General features: G+C 46.1%; 1 protein-coding gene across 2 annotated transcripts in view; it reads left to right on the top strand.

Moving 5' to 3' along the window:
* LOC147663529 (large ribosomal subunit protein mL66-like) overlaps positions 1 to 22667 on the top strand; it is a 213029-nt gene that overhangs the window by 132275 nt on the left and 58087 nt on the right. For both annotated transcript variants that reach the window (XM_086950384.1, XM_086950385.1), the window contains one exon: positions 16933 to 17005. In XM_086950384.1, coding sequence (XP_086806510.1) covers positions 16933 to 17005 — 73 coding nt within the window. The remainder of the gene's footprint in view (positions 1 to 16932; positions 17006 to 22667) is intronic.

A 22667-nucleotide genomic window follows, 5' to 3' on the forward strand; every position in this document is an offset into this window, starting at 1 on the left:
TATTTCTTTAAAGGTATAAATATTCCCGTTATTTATCCAACATTCACACTGTTGCCTCTGTAGGTCATTTCCTCGAAGGGACGAAAAGCTGACTGCAGAGCGCAGGGAGGCCAGTCGGGGGGAATTCAACAATTTATATAAATCCTGCTTAACTGTAGACAACGGGAAAGTAGGAAAAGGGCAGGTAGGAGTAAGGCCGCAGGGGTTGGGCAGATGGAGACTAGTTGTCATTCCCGCAGCGTGGACAGGGTTAACGGGCGTGGTAGGTGTCATAGGAAGAGTCGGGAGGGTCGGTGTGACAGGGAGAACAGTAGGAGGGGCAGTGGAGGCAGGAGTGGGCTGTGGCGGAGGGACATGCGGGGTGGGAGGCGTCGGGGCAAGGTACATTGGGGCATATGCAGGAGGACTTTCTAGCATGGTATCAAGCAAGGAATCGCCGCCTTCTCCCCCTTCCATGTGGCCCTTTCCCTTCTCCTCACGAGCTGGATAACATTTTTGTACCTGAGCCCCATGCTCCCTATCTGCTATTTCTACCAATTTTGTCACTTGATTTTGTAAATTTTCTCTAGCGTGGTCGGCTGTTGACATACGTTCCTGTTTCCTTTCTTGGGCCTTCTGCTTTCTAGCTCTCTGCTCTATCTCTTTCCTCCCAAATCGGACAGATTCATACATAGACGGGCATGTTTTTCTTTTAATTAATTGTTCCTCTAAGTTGGCGAGAACTTGGGAATTAAAGGAGCCATAAAGTGGCCACTGTACTTCCGCATTACTTTGTTTAGTATATTTTACTTAGAATGAGGAAAACATTATGGCAGAAGGGCCATGTTAACATCAAGTCAAGTCAAGTTCAATCTTTATTTCGTTGCATTGCAACATAAAAGGTAACAATAAAATACAGTACAAGATAATACTCAAAACAAAAATCAAAGCTACAATTCATTATAATTGAGCACCCTGTTATAAAATCTACATTTCATCATAGTTGGACACAATATTGTGGTTGGAATTTGTCACACAAGTTTAAATATTTAAAAATCGAATTAAAAAAAACATTAAATTGGTTTATAACAGCCAGGAATTTAAAATGACACAACTAGCTAAACATGATTTGTGGTTTGAACAAGTCCAGGATAAACATTAAAAAGAAAGAGTTACTTTCCGTCTAATAAAATTTACGGCCAATAAAAATTTGCTGATTCCGAACACAATTACTTGACTGGTGTCCGTACTTAAGATCCTGCCAGCTTCCTTGTGGGAAGTAGAGCCAATGTTGCGGCACAAGGGGACTATCCATTTTTTCCTTGCCTTACCATAGCTAGGGCAGAAAAACAGTATATGTAGAACATCCTCCCTTTGATTGATGGTGCACAAAGTGCAATAATCATTATCTGTCTTCCCCCATCTTTTCTCAGTTGCCTTTAGCCTCAGGGTTCCATATCTAAATTTTAAATACAATGATTTGGCCAAGGGTGGCTGAATTTCATCGAAGAATTGTTCAAAGGATGCCTCATTTTTTACCATAAGAAATTTTTCGGTAAGAGGACCATGCGTTCTTATATACACATAATCATGGCTCACATATGACCAAAAAGACAGTTTGACTATTTTCTTGGAGGCTGAATTTAGGGATTCCGGCTCATTCCAAAAATGTGTTAAGCCTAGCTTAGTTAACCAGGTTTTTACATATTTGAACCAAAAAAAATTTCTGCCACTGTCAAGGTCAAGGACTTCTTTCAAGCCATTTTTGTAATCGGATAGTTCAAAAGTTGTCCATAGTCTAACCCACAACAATATTGGTCTCAATAATGCATGATGATCAGTATGTTTGATGTTTAAATCAAGAAATAGAGGTATCAATGGGGTATTGGTGGGTACTTTTAAGAGTCCCCTGATAAACGTTTTCTCCAGTGTTTCAAAGGTTTTCTTGCATACTGGACCCCAGATTTCCGCACCGTACAGGGCGGCAGATTGAACTTTGTATCTAAAGAGCTCTAATACTGGGGTAACTGCCTTATTTACACTTTTATTGTGTCTCTGTAGTATTGGAAAACAGTTTTGTTTAAACACCAGTTTTGATTTCTCTAGCTGTGGGCCCCATCCCATTAACGAGTCTAGCAGGACCCCCAGGTAAGTAAAGCTATGTTCATAATCTAGTTTTTGGCCGTTTAGCATTAAATTCCTTTTAAAAGATTTGTGCGGGTTTTGTGCCATGTATTTTGTTTTTTTTATATTGATTTCTAGTCCTTTTAAAGTGCAGTATTGTTGGAACCTGTCTAGTAGGGTCTGTAGGCCGTGTGGCGTTTGCGTAGTTAAAATTGTGTCGTCCGCGAAGAGGAGGGACGCAACACGTCCCCCCCCCCCCCCCCCCCCAATCGGGGCGAGTCGTTATCACAATTTTCCATATAGGCTGCAATATCATTGGCGTAAAGGGAGAAAAGTGTGGGGGCCAGTACGCATCCCTGGCGTACTCCCCTTTTTATGGGGATTGGGTCTGTAAGTTCCCCATTTGGGCCCCACCTGACCTTAGCATAATTCTCCTGATGCAAGCCCATCACAAGTTTTAGCAATTCACCTGGCAGCCCCTGCCTATTCGGAGTTTTCCAGAGTAAGTCACGAGGAATTAGGTCAAATGCTGCTCGTAGGTCTACGAAGGTCACATACAAGTGACCTTTGCGGATAATAACGTATTTCCAATACAAGCAGCATAGCCTAAGTACCTGGTCAATTGTTCCAGTTTTATTCCTAAACCCCACCTGATATTTAGATAAAACTGACTCATCCTCCAACCATGTATTTATTCGATTTAAAATATGCCAGGCATATATATTCTGTGTTATGTCTAAAAGACTGATCGGACGATAATTGGCTGGATCGCCACGATCCCCCTTTTTAAAAATGGTAATAATTTCTGCGCCATTCCATGTGTCCGGAATGTGGTCACCTGCCGCAACAATATTAAATAAGTGATTCAAATAGGGTGCCCAGACGTCAACATTGTACAGATAAAGATCGCCCGGAATTTTATCAAGCCCGGGCGCCTTCCCTTGCTTTACCATAGCAATTGCTGTCTCTGTTTCTTGTATGTCAAAAACTACTGGATGGGTGTTATCTGGCAATGTGATAGTAGATTCGTCTATTACAACATTCGTTAAAGTTTTGGCTACATACAATGATGTAAAATGCTTGACCCAAGTGTCCTCGTCTAGAAAAACCTCCCTAGAACCTTTTTCACGTTTATTCCCCTTAGCTGCAAGTTCCCAAAATTGTCTCTGGTCCTTATTTTTGGCAGCTGATAACATACTAAGCCATATTTCCTCGTCCCAAGAGGATTTCGCTCTTAGTATTGTTTTGTTGTATGACTTCCTTTTATCTCTAATTTCAATTGGACCTTTCCCTTTAACAGCATCAATCAGTGCAGTTTTGGCAAGGCGACATTCCTTGTTATACCAAGGTTTACCTGTCGATTTTGCGTTTGTCGAACCTGCACCTTTTTTAGGGTTTTTTGTAAGAAGTTCTAGTAATTTACTAAAAAGGGATTTGTGTAATTTAATAAATTCTTTAGAATCGCAGCTATGAGGACAATATGAATCAAAGGTGTCTGCAAAGGTGCAGTAAATGTTGGCCAGTAGATCCTCTCTTTCCAGTATATAGGCCCATTTAACCGCCCTACGGTTATTACTAAGGATAATGTTGTCTATTGTGGATAAGGGTGCTAAGCTATGTCCTCCCTCAGTATCTCCCGGCCCCTTTAGTAAACTTTGAAGAAAACTAGTTTCTAATGGGTAATGATCACTTTCGAATCTCTCTTTAACCTTTAAGTCAGCTGTAAAAGGCCACAGGTCAAAAGAGACGATGACATAATCTAATTTACTTTCGTAATCACGCCTCTTGAAGGTGGGTGCTTGGGGCTATCGGATGGCATACGCCCGTTACATGCTCTCAGGCCATGTGAAGTTAACAGCCTTGTAATCTGAAGAGCCAGTGCAGTGCCAGCAACCGTTCTGTTTTCATTCAGGGCAGGTATTCCATTGGCAGTATCCTCATCTTCAAACAATTGGGCTATGCCTATAACTGGTTCAAAATTACAATTCATGTCCCCGCATAGGATAACGCTTGCATCTGTTTTTAGTGTATCCATGAATGACTCTAGCTTCCCTATACATGATGACTCCTTGTGGGAAGGGTGGGGACTATTATATACATTAAAGAGGTAGATCACCCTATTGTCAACTGTGGTTATTTCCAGACCAAGAATGTCTGGAGAATCAGTGTTAAGCATTTTTATACCAATGTTAATGGATACACTGATCCATATTAGTAGACCTCCGGATGCGCAACCTCTTAATGAAGGCACAGCCTCTATTTGATAGGATTTATAACCAACCCTGTGCATCTGTACTATGGCCCATGTTTCCTGCAACACACAGATATCAAGTGTTCATGTATTTATTCCAATCCGGATCACATAATTTCGCTCGCACCCTTTTTTCCATTTTCACCTTGTTGTGACTGGTCGGTATAGTATTCCACCCATGAATCGCAGAAATTGGAGCTAATTGATGCATGTAGGCGGGATTCCTGGCAGTCTCCATATTAGAGAAATGGTTGGTGAAGGGGATGTAGTTGGTTGAATATTGGGGGGGAAATACTGTGGATCTTGGGTAAAAGTAGGTCAAAGGGCGCGGTACAATGCTATTATTTTCATTGCCATAAGGCCAATTCAGAATGTATTGTACAGCTTTTTTATCCCTAAAGTTTACTACAACAATATCACCCCCTATGTCCTTAGATCTTCCACCCAACCATGACAGGCGTCGGACGTGGACTATTTCACCATTTACATAGCTGACTTTAGGTCTATACAATGACAGCCAGTGCATTATTTTATTTTTTAGTTGAAAGTAGCCTTCCCGTTTACCACTTGACAATTCCGGAACACCGGTAAGTACCACCACATATGGTAGAGCTTCCGGCGGGAGTTCAGTGGGTGGTCTCCTGCCCTGGCCCCCTCTTGCGTGGCTAATTTCGTTCTCTTCCGGTCTTAGGGGTCTATTCGGGGGGATACTTGTTTCCCTTACTTGGGTGTTAGTTGGAATGTCAGTGTTACAATTCGGTGTTAAAATTGGTCTACCCCTAGATGTTTTTGGCTGTTTTAGATTGGGTTTAGTGGGAGGTCTACTAACAGATGGTGCACCTGTAAACAAGTGGTTAGAAGCAACTGAGGTAGCTGCTTTCTGGTTGCTATCAATAGTGGAAGTAGAAGATGTTGCGACCACTACATCTGTTGAGGGAGTGTGGACCATGGTAGGAGCTTTGGGAGGTTTTAATACTATTGGAGGCCCTAATGACCTGATGGAATTCCCATATGCTGTCAGATCCACCTCTATTTTCCCCAGTCTTAGTTCTACTCCCTTAAGTCTTTCAGCTATGGCCAACATGTAACTCCGCACAATCAGTTCAATATTGTCCAGAAGAGTCTTAGGGGAAGCTGGTTGAGATCCTTCTTCCGTTGTAATGTGGATGATGTCAGACTCTGTGACTGCTTGGGAAGATGGTAACACAGGTGTTGGGGGAGTTAATTCAGTTCCTGTTGTTTGTTTACCAACAAGTTCTCCCGTGGTCACATTAGTAGTAGAATTGGACTTCTTCCCAAATTCAGTGTGGCTTAATCTAGGCTTGATTAAGTCTGTTTTCTTCCGTCTCTTTTTGGAAGGTGGAGGCCCATGTCTTTTGTATGGCAAGGGCCTCAAGTTTTTACCTCTTACTACCTTCCCCGGCCTAGCTGTAGGTGAAATCATGGTATTAAGAGGATTGGGTGTACTAGGGAGGTCATGTATGATAATTTGGGTTTCTGACTGGGTTAGCGTAGAGGAAGTGGCAGGTGCTAGACATTCCTTAAGTAATAGAGGCACACTAGCGGTCGGTGATATAGTATCTGACAATGTAGTGTTGTGGTCATTATCCAAGGTGGCAGAAAAAATGGGCTCAGATAGGGTCCTGCTTTTAATACGTTCAATCGAACGACGGCGATCTGCCCGCCGCTCTGCTAATAATAATTCTTTACTTCCCTCGGAAGCTACTTTAGGAAAATAATCATCCAGAGTTCAATTTAACACGCCCCCATTTTTGTCAAAACCAGCAATAGCAGGACTAGCAGCCGTTGCGGCCATCGTAAAGCGATAACAGTAGTGGGGCTACAATGGTAGATGAAGCACTGCTTACTCGACAATTGGTCAAGTCAAGTCAAGTCATAAAATTTGTATAGCGCACTACATACCCAGAGGGTTTCAAGGCGCTAAGGAGGGGAAGGAGGATTACTTGTCAAATATCCACGTTTTAAGTTGTTTTCTGAATGCTAGGTGGTTCTGGGTAAGGCGAAGGTAAGCGGGGAGTGAGTTCCATGTTTTAGCAGCCAGGTATGAAAAGGATCTGCCTCCCATGGTGGTCTTGTTGATGCGAGGTACAGTGGCGAGGGCTTGGCTGGAAGAACGTAGTTGGCGGGAGGGGGTGTAGAAGGATAGTCGTGAGTTGAGGCAATCTGGTCCGATGTTGTAGAGTGATTTGTGTGCGTGGGTGAGCAGTCGGAAAGTGATCCTCTTATTGACGGGTAGCCAGTGGAGGTCTTTAAGGTGAGCAGAGATGTGTTCGTTGCGTGGGATGTCTAATATGATCCTGGCTGAGGCGTTTTGGATTCGTTGGAGTTTCTTCTGGAGTTTTGCGGTAGTACCTGCGTAGAGGGTGTTTCCGTAGTCCAGTCGGCTCGTGACCAGAGCGTGGGTGACTGTTTTCCTTGTTTCGGCGGGGATCCATCGAAATGTTTTTCTGAGCATGCGAAGAATGTTGAAGCAGGAAGAGGATACGGCGCTGACTTGTCTGTTCATTGAGAGTGAAGAATCCAGGATGATGCCTAGGTTTCTGTGCGTGGTCTGTCGGGATGGGTGCTTTTCCGAGGGCTTCCGGCCACCAGGAGTCGTCCCATGCAGAGGGGGAAGTACCTAAGATGAGGACTTATGTTTTGTCTGAGTTCAGTTTCAGACGGCTTTGTTTCATCCATTCGGCAACTTCTTTCATTCCTTCGTGTAGGTTAGTTTTGGCGGTGCTGGGGTCATTGGTGAGAGAAAGGATCAGTTGAGTGTCGTCCGCGTAAGAGATGATGAGGTTGTGTTGGCGGGCGATGGTCGCGAGGGGGCTCATGTATACGTTGAAAAGGGTGGGGCTGAGTGAGGATCCTTGAGGTACGCCGCAGATGACTTCAGAGGCCTCGGACTTGAATGGTGGAAGGCGGACTCTCTGGGTTCTTCCGGTGAGGAACGAGGTGATCCATTCAAGTGCTTTTCCTTGGATACCGATGTTATTGAGGCGTTGTAAAAGGGTGCTGTGGCAGACTGTGTCGAATGCTGCAGAGAGGTCAAGGAGGATGAGGGCGACTGTGTCTCCATTGTCCAATAGAGTTCGAATGTCGTCTGTTGCTGCGATGAGGGCGGTCTCCGTGCTGTGTTTTGCTCGGAAGCCAGATTGTGAGGGGTCGAGGGATTTGTTGGCTTCGAGGAAGGCGGCGAGCTGGTTGTTGACAGCTTTCTCGATGACTTTGGCCGGGAATGGAAGGAGCGAGATGGGGCGGTAGTTTTTGAGTTCGGTGGGGTCAGCTGTGGGTTTTTTCAGAAGGGCGGTGAGTTCAGCGTGTTTCCAGTCTTCTGGGAAGGTGGCGGAGTTGAAGGAGCAGTTGATGACGTCTCGGAGGTGAGGTGCTATGATGGAGTCTGCTTTGTTGAAGATGTGGTGAGGGCAAGGGTCTGTGGGGGATCCTGAGTGGATGGAATTCATCAGGCGGATGGTGTCCTCAGTGGAGATTGGGTTCCAGTCGTTAAGGGTGTTCACGGGGGGAAGATGATCAGCAAAAGGTAGGGTGGGTTGGATTCCGGGTTGGTTGTCGAAGCTGTTGTGGATGTCTGCAATCTTGTTGTGGAAAAATGAGGCTAGGGATTCGCAGAGGGTTTGAGAGGGGGTGATGTCGTTGGAGTTGGCTGAGGGATTGGAAAATTCCTTGACGATGTTGAAGAGTTCCTTGCTGTTGTGGGCGTTGTTGTCAAGTCGATCCTTGAATGCTGTTTTCTTGGCTTTTCGGATCAGTTGGTGGTGTATGCTGGTGGCGTTTTTGAAGGCGTCCTTGGTGCTAGTGGTTGGGTCTTTTTTCCAGGCCTTTTCAAGGGAGCGGCAGAGTTTCTTGGACTTCTTGAGATCGTCGTTGAACCATGATGCTTTCCTGCTGCCAGGTTTGCTTTGACGTTTTTTCAGTGGTGCTAAGGTGTCGGCGGTGTTTGATAACCATAGGGTGAGGTTGGCGGCGGCTTCGTTGGCGTTAGAAGAGAGGGCTGGGGAGTTTCGGAGGAGCGATGCGGAGATTTGGTCCGTGGTGATTTTGTTCCAGTTTCTTTGCAGGGTAGGTTGGAGGTGGATGTTGGGTTTTGGTTTGTTGTAGGTGAAGTGAACGCAGCTGTGGTCAGTCCAGAGGAGGTCCGTGGTGTGGCTGAAGGAGACATGATTGCTGGATGTGAAGATGGGGTCGAGTGTGTGACCTGCGATGTGGGTGGGGGAGGTGACTAGTTGTTTAAGTCCGAGGTTGGCGAGGTTGTCCACGAGGGTGGCGGTGTTGCGGTCGTTGATCTTTTCAAGGTGAAAGTTGAGGTCTCCCAAAAGGATGTAGTCTTTGGAGGGGAGCGCGTGTAGAGTGATGAAGTCCGTGATGTCTTCACTGAATTTTGTTCGGGGTCCTGGTGGTCTGTAGAGGAGAGTACCTCTTAGTGTTGTTTTGGGGTCGATGTGGATCTGGAAGTGAAGGTGTTCGGAGTTGGCGAGGTTGGCGTCAGAGCTGGTTGAGATGCGGATTGATTTCTTATGGACGATAGCGATTCCTCCTCCTGTGTGGCTGGTGCGGTCTTTGCGAGTGATCTTATAGTCTTCAGGGATGGCAATGGTGATGTCTGGGGCGGAGGAAGCGTTCATCCATGTTTCCGTTAGGAAGGCGATGTCTGGAGAGATGGTGTCTAGTAGATTCCATAGGTCAATGACGTGCCTGTGGACCGATCGGGTGTTGAGAAGGATGCATTGTAGGTGGTTGGGGTCGGGAGTCAGTGGTGTGGTCGTAGCGGTGATGATGTCGGTGGCGCTGAATTTGCAGGAGAAGCAAGAGAAAGGTCCATGGGTGTGTCCAGGAGCGGCTTGGACGCAGTTGTGGGCGCGACTGGGGTTAAGGGCTAGGAGGGTGGCGGCATCGTAGGTAACGCGGGGGGGCTGGGCAGCGCGAGGGGCAGGGGGTCTGGCGCTGGGCGCGGTCCAGGCGCGGACGGGCGTAGACGGGCTTACCTTTGGCGCGGATTGGGCGCGGTCGCTGCGCGTGAATGCTGCGCGCGGGAACTACTGTCATATATGGATAGTGGAGGGGGAGGGGCGAGGGCGTCTCAGCTGGGAGGCGGGGCGGGCACACGAGGACGACGACCACAACAAATAAACAAAATGGAGGCGGAGGGGGGGAACAGAGCGGAGCACAACGCGCAAACCACGAAAGCAACAGCAGAAACTATCAACACAGCGCCAATGAGTCCAATAGCAACTGGGCACAAGCAGGCAATACAAAAAGCAACTTTGCAGGCAATGAGCGGAGCGCTGAAGGCTGATGCGCTAAACACGTTAAACACAGCACAGTCAAATGAAATACAGCGACAATGATATTTAGCGCTAGTTAGGCACAGGCAGGCAGGTGAGAAGCAGCTTATGAGGCAATGCAGCGCTACGATACCAGGTCTCAGCAGAGGCACTGGGAGCGACCACTCGGCTCGTCAGAGAGGAGCGAGTCACGGTGAGCGAAGGGTGAGGAGCGCTACTTCTGGTCAGTGGGAGGGCGTCTCAGCTGGGAGGCGGAGCGGGCACACGAGGACGACGACCACAACAAATAAACAAAATGGAGGCGGAGGGGGGGAACAGAGCGGAGCACAACGCGCAAACCACGAAAGCAACAGCAGAAACTATCAACACAGCGCCAATGAGTCCAATAGCAACTGGGCACAAGCAGGCAATACAAAAAGCAACTTTGCAGGCAATGAGCGGAGCGCTGAAGGCTGATGCGCTAAACACGTTAAACACAGCACAGTCAAATGAAATACAGCGACAATGATATTTAGCGCTAGTTAGGCACAGGCAGGCAGGTGAGAAGCAGCTTATGAGGCAATGCAGCGCTACGATACCAGGTCTCAGCAGAGGCACTGGGAGCGACCACTCGGCTCGTCAGAGAGGAGCGAGTCACGGTGAGCGAAGGGTGAGGAGCGCTACTTCTGGTCAGTGGGAGGGCGTCTCAGCTGGGAGGCGGGGCGGGCACACGAGGACGACGACCACAACAAATAAACAAAATGGAGGCGGAGGGGGGGAACAGAGCGGAGCACAACGCGCAAACCACGAAAGCAACAGCAGAAACTATCAACACAGCGCCAATGAGTCCAATAGCAACTGGGCACAAGCAGGCAATACAAAAAGCAACTTTGCAGGCAATGAGCGGAGCGCTGAAGGCTGATGCGCTAAACACGTTAAACACAGCACAGTCAAATGAAATACAGCGACAATGATATTTAGCGCTAGTTAGGCACAGGCAGGCAGGTGAGAAGCAGCTTATGAGGCAATGCAGCGCTACGATACCAGGTCTCAGCAGAGGCACTGGGAGCGACCACTCGGCTCGTCAGAGAGGAGCGAGTCACGGTGAGCGAAGGGTGAGGAGCGCTACTTCTGGTCAGTGGGAGGGCGTCTCAGCTGGGAGGCGGGGCGGGCACACGAGGACGACGACCACAACAAATAAACAAAATGGAGGCGGAGGGGGGGAACAGAGCGGAGCACAACGCGCAAACCATGAAAGCAACAGCAGAAACTATCAACACAGCGCCAATGAGTCCAATAGCAACTGGGCACAAGCAGGCAATACAAAAAGCAACTTTGCAGGCAATGAGCGGAGCGCTGAAGGCTGATGCGCTAAACACGTTAAACACAGCACAGTCAAATGAAATACAGCGACAATGATATTTAGCGCTAGTTAGGCACAGGCAGGCAGGTGAGAAGCAGCTTATGAGGCAATGCAGCGCTACGATACCAGGTCTCAGCAGAGGCACTGGGAGCGACCACTCGGCTCGTCAGAGACTGGGCCCAGCCCAGTCTCCTCAGGCCTCTGAGGGCCTCAGAGGGCCCGCCCTTTGCCCGGGCTTAGCCCGGCGCCTCCCGCGACGCGGAGGAAGCCTCGGTGTTTTGTGTACCTCCGGGCGGGTGAAAGGGCGTAGGTGGGCGGAGCTATCCCAGCCAGGGATTGTGGGGCCTGTAGTCCCCCCGCTCGGCGGCCGCGTCCGATGTGGCGGCGGGGGGGACCAGTGAGTCAAGGCAGCGGCGCTCTCAATAGCGCGAACTCCAGCGGTAAAGCTCCCTCTGGCCCTGTAGACGGGCAGCAGTCTCCGCAGGAAGTGACAACAGGTCGTCGTGGCAGGTAGGCAATATGTATGTTAACATTCATCGTATGGCCAGGGGTCCCTTCTGAAGGAAGCGGACAGGCCGCCTCCAGCTGGCAGTCCTGCGTACACATACAACAACATAATTTCTTGAACTTACTACTGACTGGCATGCTTAAAAACAGATAACAGACACCAGCGGGTTTCTAAAACTCACCTCGCTTGCTTTGCTTTTGCAAAAGTCAATACCAGCAGAATCATACAGAACAGACACCAGCGGGTTTTTAAAACTTTGCCTCGCTTGCTTGGCTTTGGCAAGTAACAACTTGGCTTTTGCGAAAGTCAATAACAGAATCATACAGACTTGGTGGATGATCAGTCCACCCTTACCTTACAGGGGTAGTTCTCTTCTCCAGACGTAGGACTGTGTCCTGTTCCAGAAATTATTTGCTAGGGCACTCTAGCGATAACGCGGTCATGTGACCCAGACCGGGTGGGGAGGAGCAGCGGGCGATTCGTTCGGTCTACCGGAATACAAGAATCACTCGGGTAGGGCGCCTCTGTCCGAGTCTCTCCGTGCACCTTCTCACATCTACCGGGCCTGACCTTCGTGCTCGTGGAGTCCCTGTTCAGGTGCCAGTTGAAGAACCGGGATAACCTACTTACTGGGTCTCGGTGGTGGGGGAACCGCCCAAGTCTTCCATACCTTCCATACTTAGTAAAAGGAGACACAGGAGCCTTCGTTTGCAGGAGGAACCCAGATTTATTTCAATAGTCCGGGCTATGGAACAAAGTCCCAAGCAAGTCAGAGACAAGACAGAGGAGGCTGCTACTTCACTCTGTAGCTTACAAGCCTTTTATAAATTTTCCATCCCAGTCTTTTGGTTGTTAGTCCATTGTTCAATCAGGGCAGCGTTTGCAGTTGATAATCAGATCCAGACGATGTTTGTAGTTGGTGACCTGGTCAAGGCTTGGTACACAGATCATTGTTCACTCGGCTTGATCAAAGGCGGTCTTTCAAGTCATTGTTTAATCGCCCTGATCAGGGCCCAACAGTCAGACCATTGTCCAGATAACCTGATCACGGTGTCAAGGATGTTTACCAGGCTGGCAGCAGGAGATGGAAAACAAGCTTGTTAACACAGGGCGTGGGTGTCTCATGGCTTTCTGTTGAACTGCAAAGAACAGTGGTTTGGGTGTGCGACAGTTCCTGTGCAGAAATGCAGGCTGCAAGATGGCTGTTGTCGTGTTAGTTAGATTTTCCTCAGGCATCAGCAGAAATGACCAGGTGGGTTGTGTGAAAGTGTTTGACCCGAGATGGCAATGAAAAAACAATGGAGTCCCGGTACAACTGATGCTGATCAGAAAAACACTTTTCCTCAAGAGCTTGGTGGGCTCATCCTGAGAAAGCTGTGCCTCCTATCGCCTCCCTGTAGTAAGATGGAGCAAGTCTGGTTGCAGTGTTAGATTTTTTTGTTTTACTTGAATTTATCCTGTACATACTTTTTCTTGAGAGGTTCTGCGGGTAATGCAGAGTGCCTTGAACATTGCTCTTCTAGTATTAGGCAGTCAGTGGAGTGATTGCAGGAATGGAGTCATGCATTCTCTTCTGTTAAGGAGTCTTTCTGAAGCATTTTTGATTAGTTGTATTTTGCGTATGGCGAAACCGAGGGTGCCAAGGAATTAGCTGTTAGCATAATCAAACTTGAAGATTGAAAGTGTGAGAATAGTTTGTAACTTTTGTTGGTGTACAAGGCATGAAAGGATGTAACACAGTGCTTTCAGTGTGTAGAGGGATCTCTTTGTGACCTTGATGATATGTGATATCAAGGATAGATCTGAATCCATGGCTTGCTCCAGGCTTCTGGCTTCTCTTGTTGAAGGGAACATTGGTTATTTTGGTCATATGGCAGTAGGCTGGGACTCTTGCCATTCTCTGCAGGTCATGTGCTCTGTCTTTGTGACGTTGAACTTTATGTGATTTACTGATCATCCATCCATTAATATCACAAAGGCAGTTGTCCGGTTTTAAGTTGCAGAAATCTTCTGGGCCATCCGTGTTTAGAATGTTTTGTGTGTCATCTGCATATTTGTAAATAGTGAGGTTAAATGACTTTATCTGGTCTAGTAAAGGGTGTCAGGTAGATGTTGAATAATAGAGGGAATATGATTGACCCCTGAGGGGCACTAATTACAGTGATGGGTGTGAAGAGTTGATGTGAAAGGTGGTATGTTAATATTAGTTGCATGGATATTTTGTGACAGAAGAATTGCAATTGTGGTATTTCTACTTTTTGGCATGGTTAACGGGGCAGTACAGTAGGCTCTCTGGGGTGCCGGCAAAATGGCTATGGTCCTAGACAATAGATCTTCTGCCCCAAACTATTAGTCATGCCACGTGATGGCCTAGTTATTAGAACTCTAGTCTTCTGTAATGAAAGGAGTGCCACTTTAAACATACCTGTCGCCACACAGAGTCTACCACTCTGCTGGTAAGCAACATCTAAAACATGTAGAACACCGGTCGGGGGACTCTTGATGTTAGTCTTCAGTTCAGGAAAAAATACTATGCCAGCCAGACTAAGAACATTAGGAGGAGGATCACATATGGCTTCTGCGACAGGGACTTCTGGCCCTACACTTGTGCTAGGGCTCATTTGCACCAAACATTCGTCCTTCTTTCCCTTGAATGTACGTCATCACTGGTTGGACAGTATTCGGGTCTGGTTAATTGTCATCTCCCCGAATGCAAAACCTTCTAGTCGGAGTTGTCCGTAATGGTACATTTAATTTGCGTCTGCTGCTAGTGGTACAATGCAGGCTGATTAATGTTTCATCAACCTAGTCTGGTTGGCATCCACATCCTTCAACCACGTGGACTGTGAGATCATGGGATCTCCTTTTAAAACCTCATTGAAGTAGCCTCGCAAGGAAAATATGTGCTCCTGTTCAAAACGTTTGTGGTTATTAAAAATGTGTAAATGAAGCTAAGCAACCCTAATGTGAGAAAGCAATTTACCTAGGGTCTGATCAGGGAATTATCAGCCAATGTGCGTCTATGTTCAGTATTTACAAATTAACCCCACACGTTACATGTCAATTCTGTGATCCGCTGCTGCACACTATTCAGGTATTCAAGCCACATTATTCTGCTGCAACAGCGCCTCATGCATCGCTATTCAACTTGCCCTTCACATTAGCCATCACAAACGTCACCCCTCAGTCATATTACCTACAGCTGCGACCCGCTTCTTCCATTGAGCACTCGGAGCTATAGATCACTCAAACTGTCTTGGCATCCATCATCTTTATATCACTTTCCTGTGCTTTTTTTGTTACAAGTTATCTGTTCTTGCCATTATGTGTTGAGTACTTGTGTGTGTTCCATACTCTATCGCAGTAATGAGTTAAAAATCATGTACTTCAGTCTGTAGTATGTTACTACAGTAGTATAGTGTAACCTTGGTTTTACTGTCCTCAATATACATTTCCAATTTGTTTATCATCTGTTCTAGATCATCCTTTTAGTAGTTCAGGAGGGCCATCCACCTCTTGCTCCCAGATTTGATGAGCTAAGTAAACAAGGTGCGGCGTCTGACCCCTAAAAGAGGATAATATTGCATGTGTAACAACTGATGGAAAACCTGACAAAATGGGGAAAAGTTGCTTGGCCTAAAATAAGATAGTGCTAAACCTGTTCATAATGCACATGATGAAAGCAGTCGACAAATAACCTGTCAGACCAGACCCCCAGGAGAAAATAACAGTGGCAGAACCTGCCATGATACGAATAACATGTACCTTAGTTGACAATATGGAGAAATATATAGATTGACCGCCCATAGGAAAACCTGAAGATAAAATCCTTCCCACATCACATTGCCAGTGGAAAAATCCCTTTCTAGGCTTCCATCTGATAGAGATTTACAATTTCACATTACAGCGAAAGTAAAAACAGCACCCAGACAGTACATCAGTAGAGAAATCCTCCTTTGTCGATGCAAGTAACTAGAAAAGTTCATGCCAAACTTGGCAGTGAATTGCGAATCAATGGTTTTAACCATCTCACCCCAACAACTTGTAAAAAGACTCATTTAGATTTCGCAACCATTCAAAACATTCTTTTTTTTTATTTGTAAAAACTGTCCCTTTGACGAGCACATTGGACATATCTTTGGCTATTACATCAAAGGAACAGACCCACGTGTGTTACAGATCTGAAGCAATCGTGTAATTGTGCCTGAGGGTTACTCATCTCCACAATCTTTGTAGTCTGGTACAGGCTGCCCTCTTCAATTTTCCATGTTCCGCAGTATAAGGTCCTGTGGGTGAAAGTTGTGCTGCGTAACCAGAGGATCAGGGACTGTCTGTGAATGTTGGGCTGCATAACATTTTAAATTCATTTATATAGTGCTTACTACCCCTCACAAGGCGTCAAAGTGCTTTACGGCGAGGAGCACGGTACCTGGGAGCCCAAATTTAGGGGTCAGTCGATTCGTTTTTGGGGTTCATTTTGCATGCTCATTCAATGCATTCACTCCATTTCCTTTGTGGTACATTGACACTGGTGTGGTCCTTAGTGAGGGCTATGTAAGAAGCATTTGCTTGCTGGAATTAATAAGATAGTTATGGTTTCCTAAAGAGCTTAGGACTGAGAGGCATGGGATTTACAGAAACCTGTATACAAAAGAGGCTGGCAGAAGGAAGCAGTGAGAGTGGTGCACTTCAAAACAACAAAAAAGGTATTGAAGTAAGTAACATTTACAAAAGTTTGATAAAATGTGAAGTTGTAATGCAGGATTTTAAGGAATATAGCAGGGGGAGAATTTTTACATTCAATTTGTGGCTGTAAACCTGTTGAAAATAAACACTTGTAAATTCTGCTCCTAAGAAATGTAGCTTACACAATCTTTCTAGAGGCAGTTAAGAGGTGACCTAGTTCACTGAAAAGGATGCCCAGTGCGTGTTGTGACTGTTTTACTGTTGAGCAGTGTGACAAATAAGCACATTCTGTTACCAGTAATTACAATGAGAGCACCCCGGAGAGACCAGTTTATGTACCTACTGCAGCAGTACCGGTATATTTAATACTGTAAAGAATCATTACAGTTTATGCAGCTCGTAAGTACATACATAAACTATCATACAAAACGTGTTATGTAAACACCCATCAACTTAAAAATATAAGGCAATAGATAAACACATTGCAGTAGTCATTAGTATAATGAGTCTGTTAGTGACTCATTCAATACGTGACTCAGAAGATATTGCCCTCTATATCCACCTGAAAAGCACCCCCCACAGAACACACCCTATGTACGTGGTTGATAGGGCTTTTGTAAAACTTTTGACACCCTTTCAGAGACTCACTCTGACCCACCGTCACATTATTAAATGTAACTAAGCTTTATGGTGGTTCCATCATCCTTTTATCTGTTATTTCTGGTCTCGTCAGGGCTCCTGCCAGATCACCGGCCTCCCCTACCTGAGGGTCACGTCTCCAAGAAGAAGAAGTACCACTTGAACAGGTGAGTGTGTTTTATCCTAGCCATGCCCTTTGCAGGTTTATGGAAAGAATAATGGGGATTTTCCACCAATCCTGTTCTTGAAGGTGTGTTCGCCTCTTGTGCGTTCAAATCTTTCTCTATGGCAGTTTCTTTGTTCAATATTCTGGGCCTTGTGCAAACAAATCACGAAATAGAATGAGCTTTCTATCACCTCACTCGGTGCTATGAATTGTCCATCATGCTGGTATTTATTGCTATGGGATACCTGTGGCTTTCTCTGTCAGTAGCATTAGATTACTCACCGAGTGCAGTCCACCACACGTCGGCCTTGGCCACCAACCTCCCTTTTTGTTGATCACGCAATGTCCTATTAGCTGGGGTGAGACAGTACCCATAAGGGGGCCATTTCTATATGCCAAAAGAACATGCATTGGAGTGGGCCCAGGTTCTGGAATGTATTGTATTGTGAGTTGCCCTTCTTTCCATGTCGGCGTGGTTAGACCTTTTGTCTTCAAAGTACCATCTGTAGTCGTCAGTAGTATTGGATGTTTATGCTCAGTTGACAAGTGACAATTCAAGCAGTTGTTTTAAAACCTGCTACACTGTTTGCCTCACAGCACAGAGCGAAATCCCAAAGTGAGATTAATCTGAGAGTAACTGGCTGCAGACACTTCTGAAATGATCAGAACTCCAAAGCTTTGGTGCAGGTGCATGCAGTGCTAAGATGAACAGTAACTGTGCCTCTTATGTCTTATGTCTACAGTAACTGTGCCTCTAAGGCTTGTATTGGAAGGTGACGAGATTTGCGATGTAGTGGCAGTGCCTGGTTGGGGTAATGGAGGGAAGGATGTCTGCATGAGTGAGCGACAATAGCTTGCTTCAGAGAAGGGTGACCAAACCAGAGCAAAGGGATCTGTTAGTGATTCAAAGTACAAGGGATCGAGTATGAGAGAAAGTTGAATGACCATTGTATGGGCCGAGATGAGCAGATATCTGAGACTTGGAGGAGCAAAGAATGGTGACGGCGAGGAAGTAGTGGAAGAGGTGATAAGGTGGTCGACGACTAAAGGGAGATTGAAGAGTTAATGTCGTTGCAAATGATCTGATTTTATAAGAGAAACGGCAAAATCTTTGTCGCTGAAAGGCATATTAGAGAAAGTACTTAGTGAAGAAAGACCAGGAATGATGTATTTATTTATTTATTAGGTTAGCGCAGTTAATTAAAACCGTTGCAATAAAAATGTCTCTGTAGCGTCTTTACCACCTTAAAAACAAAGCGAAGCAAACAATCCAATTCATAACATATGTTTCGAACAAGGCAATCTTGTACTGTGACCATAACAGTAATTATAAGCTTCAAAATCAAGGATAAAATTAGCCTTGTGGCTCAGTTTGGTGAAGAGACACTAGGACAAAGTGCAAAATTAGTCTGTGATGAGTTTTTGGGAAGGAGGGACTGGTTGGGGAGAGGCACGAGAGGGAGAGAGCAGGTTTCTCAAGAGACTCGAATATTTTCCGGGAACTTACGAGCGTTTGAATATCTGTGCAAGTAAAACGGAGAGCAGATGCCTCCCAACATGTGCTGATGCCCCTTATTAGATATAATGGTTTTAGGAGAAGTGTTTTAGGAGCATCTAGGGCGGGACAACCGCACAGAAGATGCAGCCATGATTCAGACCTGTAATTGCACAGTCTACATGCCCCCTCCTCACCAGTTGGAGCCCATCGGTTGAAGACAGTGGAGCACAGACATAGAAGACGCATAAGCATTATATTTTTGCTGGCCACTGCGTTCAAACTATCAAAAAGGTATGGTTGCGACACCCCGGGGAGGTATGAATCGTTTAAGGGGAGCAAGATAGTTGATGTTTTAAAAAAAAGTGTCCATCTGATAAGAGATTTGTCTTGGCTGCTTATTGATAACCCTTTTCCTGACTGTGTATGGAATAGAGTCTGCAGTTAGTGATGTTTCGTCGATATGTAGCGTTCTTATGGCTTTTACAATTTGGCGGTTCCATGGGTTCCCAGAGCTGGCAAGGGTTACTTTTAACATGGCTTTAAGCGTGTTATCTGCTGCTTTTACTACACTTGTGTAGTACTTCAGGGTGTTAGCCTCACAGGAAATAGATGGTCTTTGGAGACGCAGCTCCAGTCGTAGTCTTGCCCTGTGAATATAGTTCGGGAGACGAAAGATCTTTTTATATATGGTAACCTGGGCGTGAACGAGACTGGCCGAGCATGCATCAGGAAAGGCTTGGTGCCCATAATTTAGGGCAGGAAGAAGGGTAGCGTTAATCACCTTCAGTGTGGGCTCGGCGGATGGACTAATCAGGGACTGGTTCAGTCGAGTCAGGCTGTATGTTGCTCCAGCTCTCTTTTTCAGGGCAGCTAAGTGGACTGATGGTCTAGAAGACTCACTAAACCAAACCCCCAGGTAGTTGTATTTTGATGTTGTTTTAATCTTTGTGGGCCCAATGTTCCACGTTAGATTTGTCTTTTTCTTGCAACGGCCGAAAAGCAAAACTTTGGTCTTATCCTGGATAATTTTAAGAGCATTAGCTGTGTTGTATTCGTTGAGCTTACACAAGACTCGTTAGAAGCCTGATTTGGCCTGGTCCATTATGACCATATTGTCCGCATAGTGCCGAAAGTGCAAATTCGTTTTAGCGTGGCCTAGTTTTGGCGGAAGGATGCTGCTTTTCTCCAGGAATCTCCCCAGGTCAGCAGTGCAGAGGTTAAGCACGAGGGGAGCAAGAACACATCCTTGCTTTAGGCTGTCTGAAGTTGGAATTTTTGCAGAGACTGTTGTGGGGCCAGTTCTGACTCGCACACATATGTTATGCAAGGAGATAATGGCCCCGAGCAGGCTCCTTGGGATCCCCCACTTGTCTAATTTCCTCCATAGAGTGTTTCGAGACACTTTATCGAAGACGGCACTGAAGTCTATGAAGCAGCAATCGAGGGGGAGCTGATTTTATTGTGCTGCTTGTTGACTCAGAATGGCTAAGGCGGTGATGTCAATTGTGGAGGCAGAAGCTCGGAACCCAGTTTGAAAGTATGGTAAAATGTTATTTTCCGCAACCCATTTTTCTAGTGACTTGAGAAGCATAGACCTTGGCCTCAAGATCTAAAAGGGCTATAAGTCAGCAGTTAGCAGGAAGGAAAGGATCTCCTTTTTTAAGAATTGGACATAAGATTCTAGCCTTTCCATGAATCTGGTATCTGAAAGGTAGTAAACGCATAGCTGTATAAGGGAAGAAATGGCTTAGCCCAATCTTCCAGTGCACATTTGAATACAGCAGATGGAAGGCCGATAGGCCCTGAAGTTCCTTCTTTTTTCATAGATTTCAGAAACCTGCAGACCTGGGCCGGAGTAGTCAGCTCATGGGTATCCATCAGCGTAATGTCGGCAGGATCTCCAATTAAGACTTCAGCGAGGTCCGGGATATCACAGCAGTATTGTTGAATAACATTCTGAGACCAGACTTCTTCAGAAACTGCGTTCCCCCTGCTCTTGTTGGAGGAGCGAAGTTGGTTTATGTGGTTCCAAAAGTGAGTCCGATTTTTTTTTTCCTTTAACAGAGCAAATATTTTTTGCCATTCCTTCTGTTCTTTTTGTTTCTTAGCTTCCCATGTAGATTTTTTGTAGGCTTTACGTAATAAAGCCATATTGTTGGCAGTAAGCTCTGTACCTTCAGTAATGGCCTTGTCCCACCTATGATGATGGCCTGTGGGGGAGTATTTAATGAAATTTGGAATTATTTCCATGAGCCAAGTGTCAACCTTATCTGCACCTAAGGAGTCACATTTGATTCTTCGGACTAGAGTGTGGAGTTCGATCTGCATTGAATGCCCCACTTCAGTTACTTTGGCAGCAACAGGAACTTGCAAGTCCATTATTACAGTCAGCCGATTATGATTGCTCTCTGTACGAGTGGGGATCTCCATTTTAACTAACCTACTTGCCACAGATGGTGATAAAAAATATAATCAATTGTTGAGAGATTCTTAAATATTGCAGATAGATGGACGCTGGGATCCTGTGCCAATGTAATTTGCTTCGCAGAACATAGATTGTAATTGGTTAAGAAAGTGTTCATGGCTCCTTGTTCTTTGGTTTTGGTGACTGAATGAACGTTGAGTCCCAGATCTCTGATGTTAAAATCACCTAATAACAAAACTTCAGCAGAAGCGAACTCAAGTAGGCGCTCTTCCAGATGCTTGATCAAAAAAGCTGTTGCCAGTGACTTTGATGTTTTAACTGTCTTGTGGTAGCAGTTGATCAAAAGCAGAGGGAAGGCCCTGGTTGGAGTTGAAAGACCTGTGATTAATAAAAATGTGCCCAACCAAGGGGTTCCGATAGAGGAGGGTAGCTGCAATCCTGCAGATATGTTTAATGAAAATAGAGAGGCCCCTAGAAGGTCTGCCCTAGGGATTAGACCGGGATGCTGGTTGGAAGAATTCATAATAGCCGTGGAGAGCTGATGGAGACAGAGAACAAGTCTCTTGAAAGCAGATAATATCACCTTTGCTCAAATAGTCCATTGCTGATTTGGATGAAAGGGTTAACTTTAACCCGGCAGCGTTCCAAGAGGAAACGCTCAGTTTAGAATCTGACTGCTTAACTGGGCCGTTAGGAGGAATACTGCTGGGAACAGAGGACTGGAGGCTCTTGATGGGACTGCCCATGGGGGCTGTGAATATTGTGGGGGATAGAGAACATTGATTTACAGCCCACCAAACGTTGGTTGTTGTTGTATGACATGTTAATGAAGTTATCTGCTTTAGATGCATCTGGCAGCCAGTCGTGGGTTGCACCCCATGACACTTTCAGGACGCTTGTGTAAGACCTCGCTGGTTCATCCTTGTGAGAAGTTGGCCCGATATGCAGCGTTCGCTATTCTAGCGACCACTATGTATCGTTCCAAACGACCCTTATGGTGATTGGTTGTAAGTCAACCTTAGACCAACTATCCTAGTAGCGTGGATACGAGCAGTCTTCGGGCTAAACTCTAGAGGGCGTGTTAAGCCAGCTGTAATACCATCACATACCCCTTGAACACCAAGTGAAAGGACACCACACAAGTGTTATGAAAATAAACAGTATATTTATTAGAATCACAACAGCCCTGTACTCTTTATGAGGACAGGGTACTAAGCACAGAACCAAAGCTCTTAGAAAATACTTCAAGTGCACAATTTAAACAAGTGCCCGAGGGCACGGAAAGTTTAGTGGTCTCGGGCGGACCCGATAAGGCAAGTCGGAAGCGAGGGACTCGGGAACCTAGAGTAAGGAGGTTATGCAGGCACCGAAATGCCGAAGTTACCTAGCCACGAGGGCTGCGGCTGCACAAGTCTTACAGGCGTCTGGGGTCTTCGCTGACGAGCCAGGAGCCGGAAGAAAAGGAGTTGCTGGCCGGCAACCAGTGATGAATAGTTCGTAGAGATCCAAGCCTGGATCAGTGATCGTTGATACCTGAAAGCAGAGGGGACCAAGTTCGTACTACTAGCCAGTAGTCAGAGGGTACTAGGAAGGCACCGGATGGCCGTCACCTCGACTAGGTGAGTGGGCGACGCTAGGCTCTGCAGTCTCACGGACCAGGAGGCGTTGTCGGCGACCAGGATGGAGGTGCGAGCTGTCCCACGAAGGTTGATGCTGTCGGCGTCGCTGGGCCCAGGATTG

Source organism: Lissotriton vulgaris, unplaced genomic scaffold (assembly GCF_964263255.1).
Source record: "Lissotriton vulgaris unplaced genomic scaffold, aLisVul1.2 SCAFFOLD_2155, whole genome shotgun sequence".
NCBI classification, from domain to species: Eukaryota; Metazoa; Chordata; class Amphibia; order Caudata; family Salamandridae; genus Lissotriton; species Lissotriton vulgaris.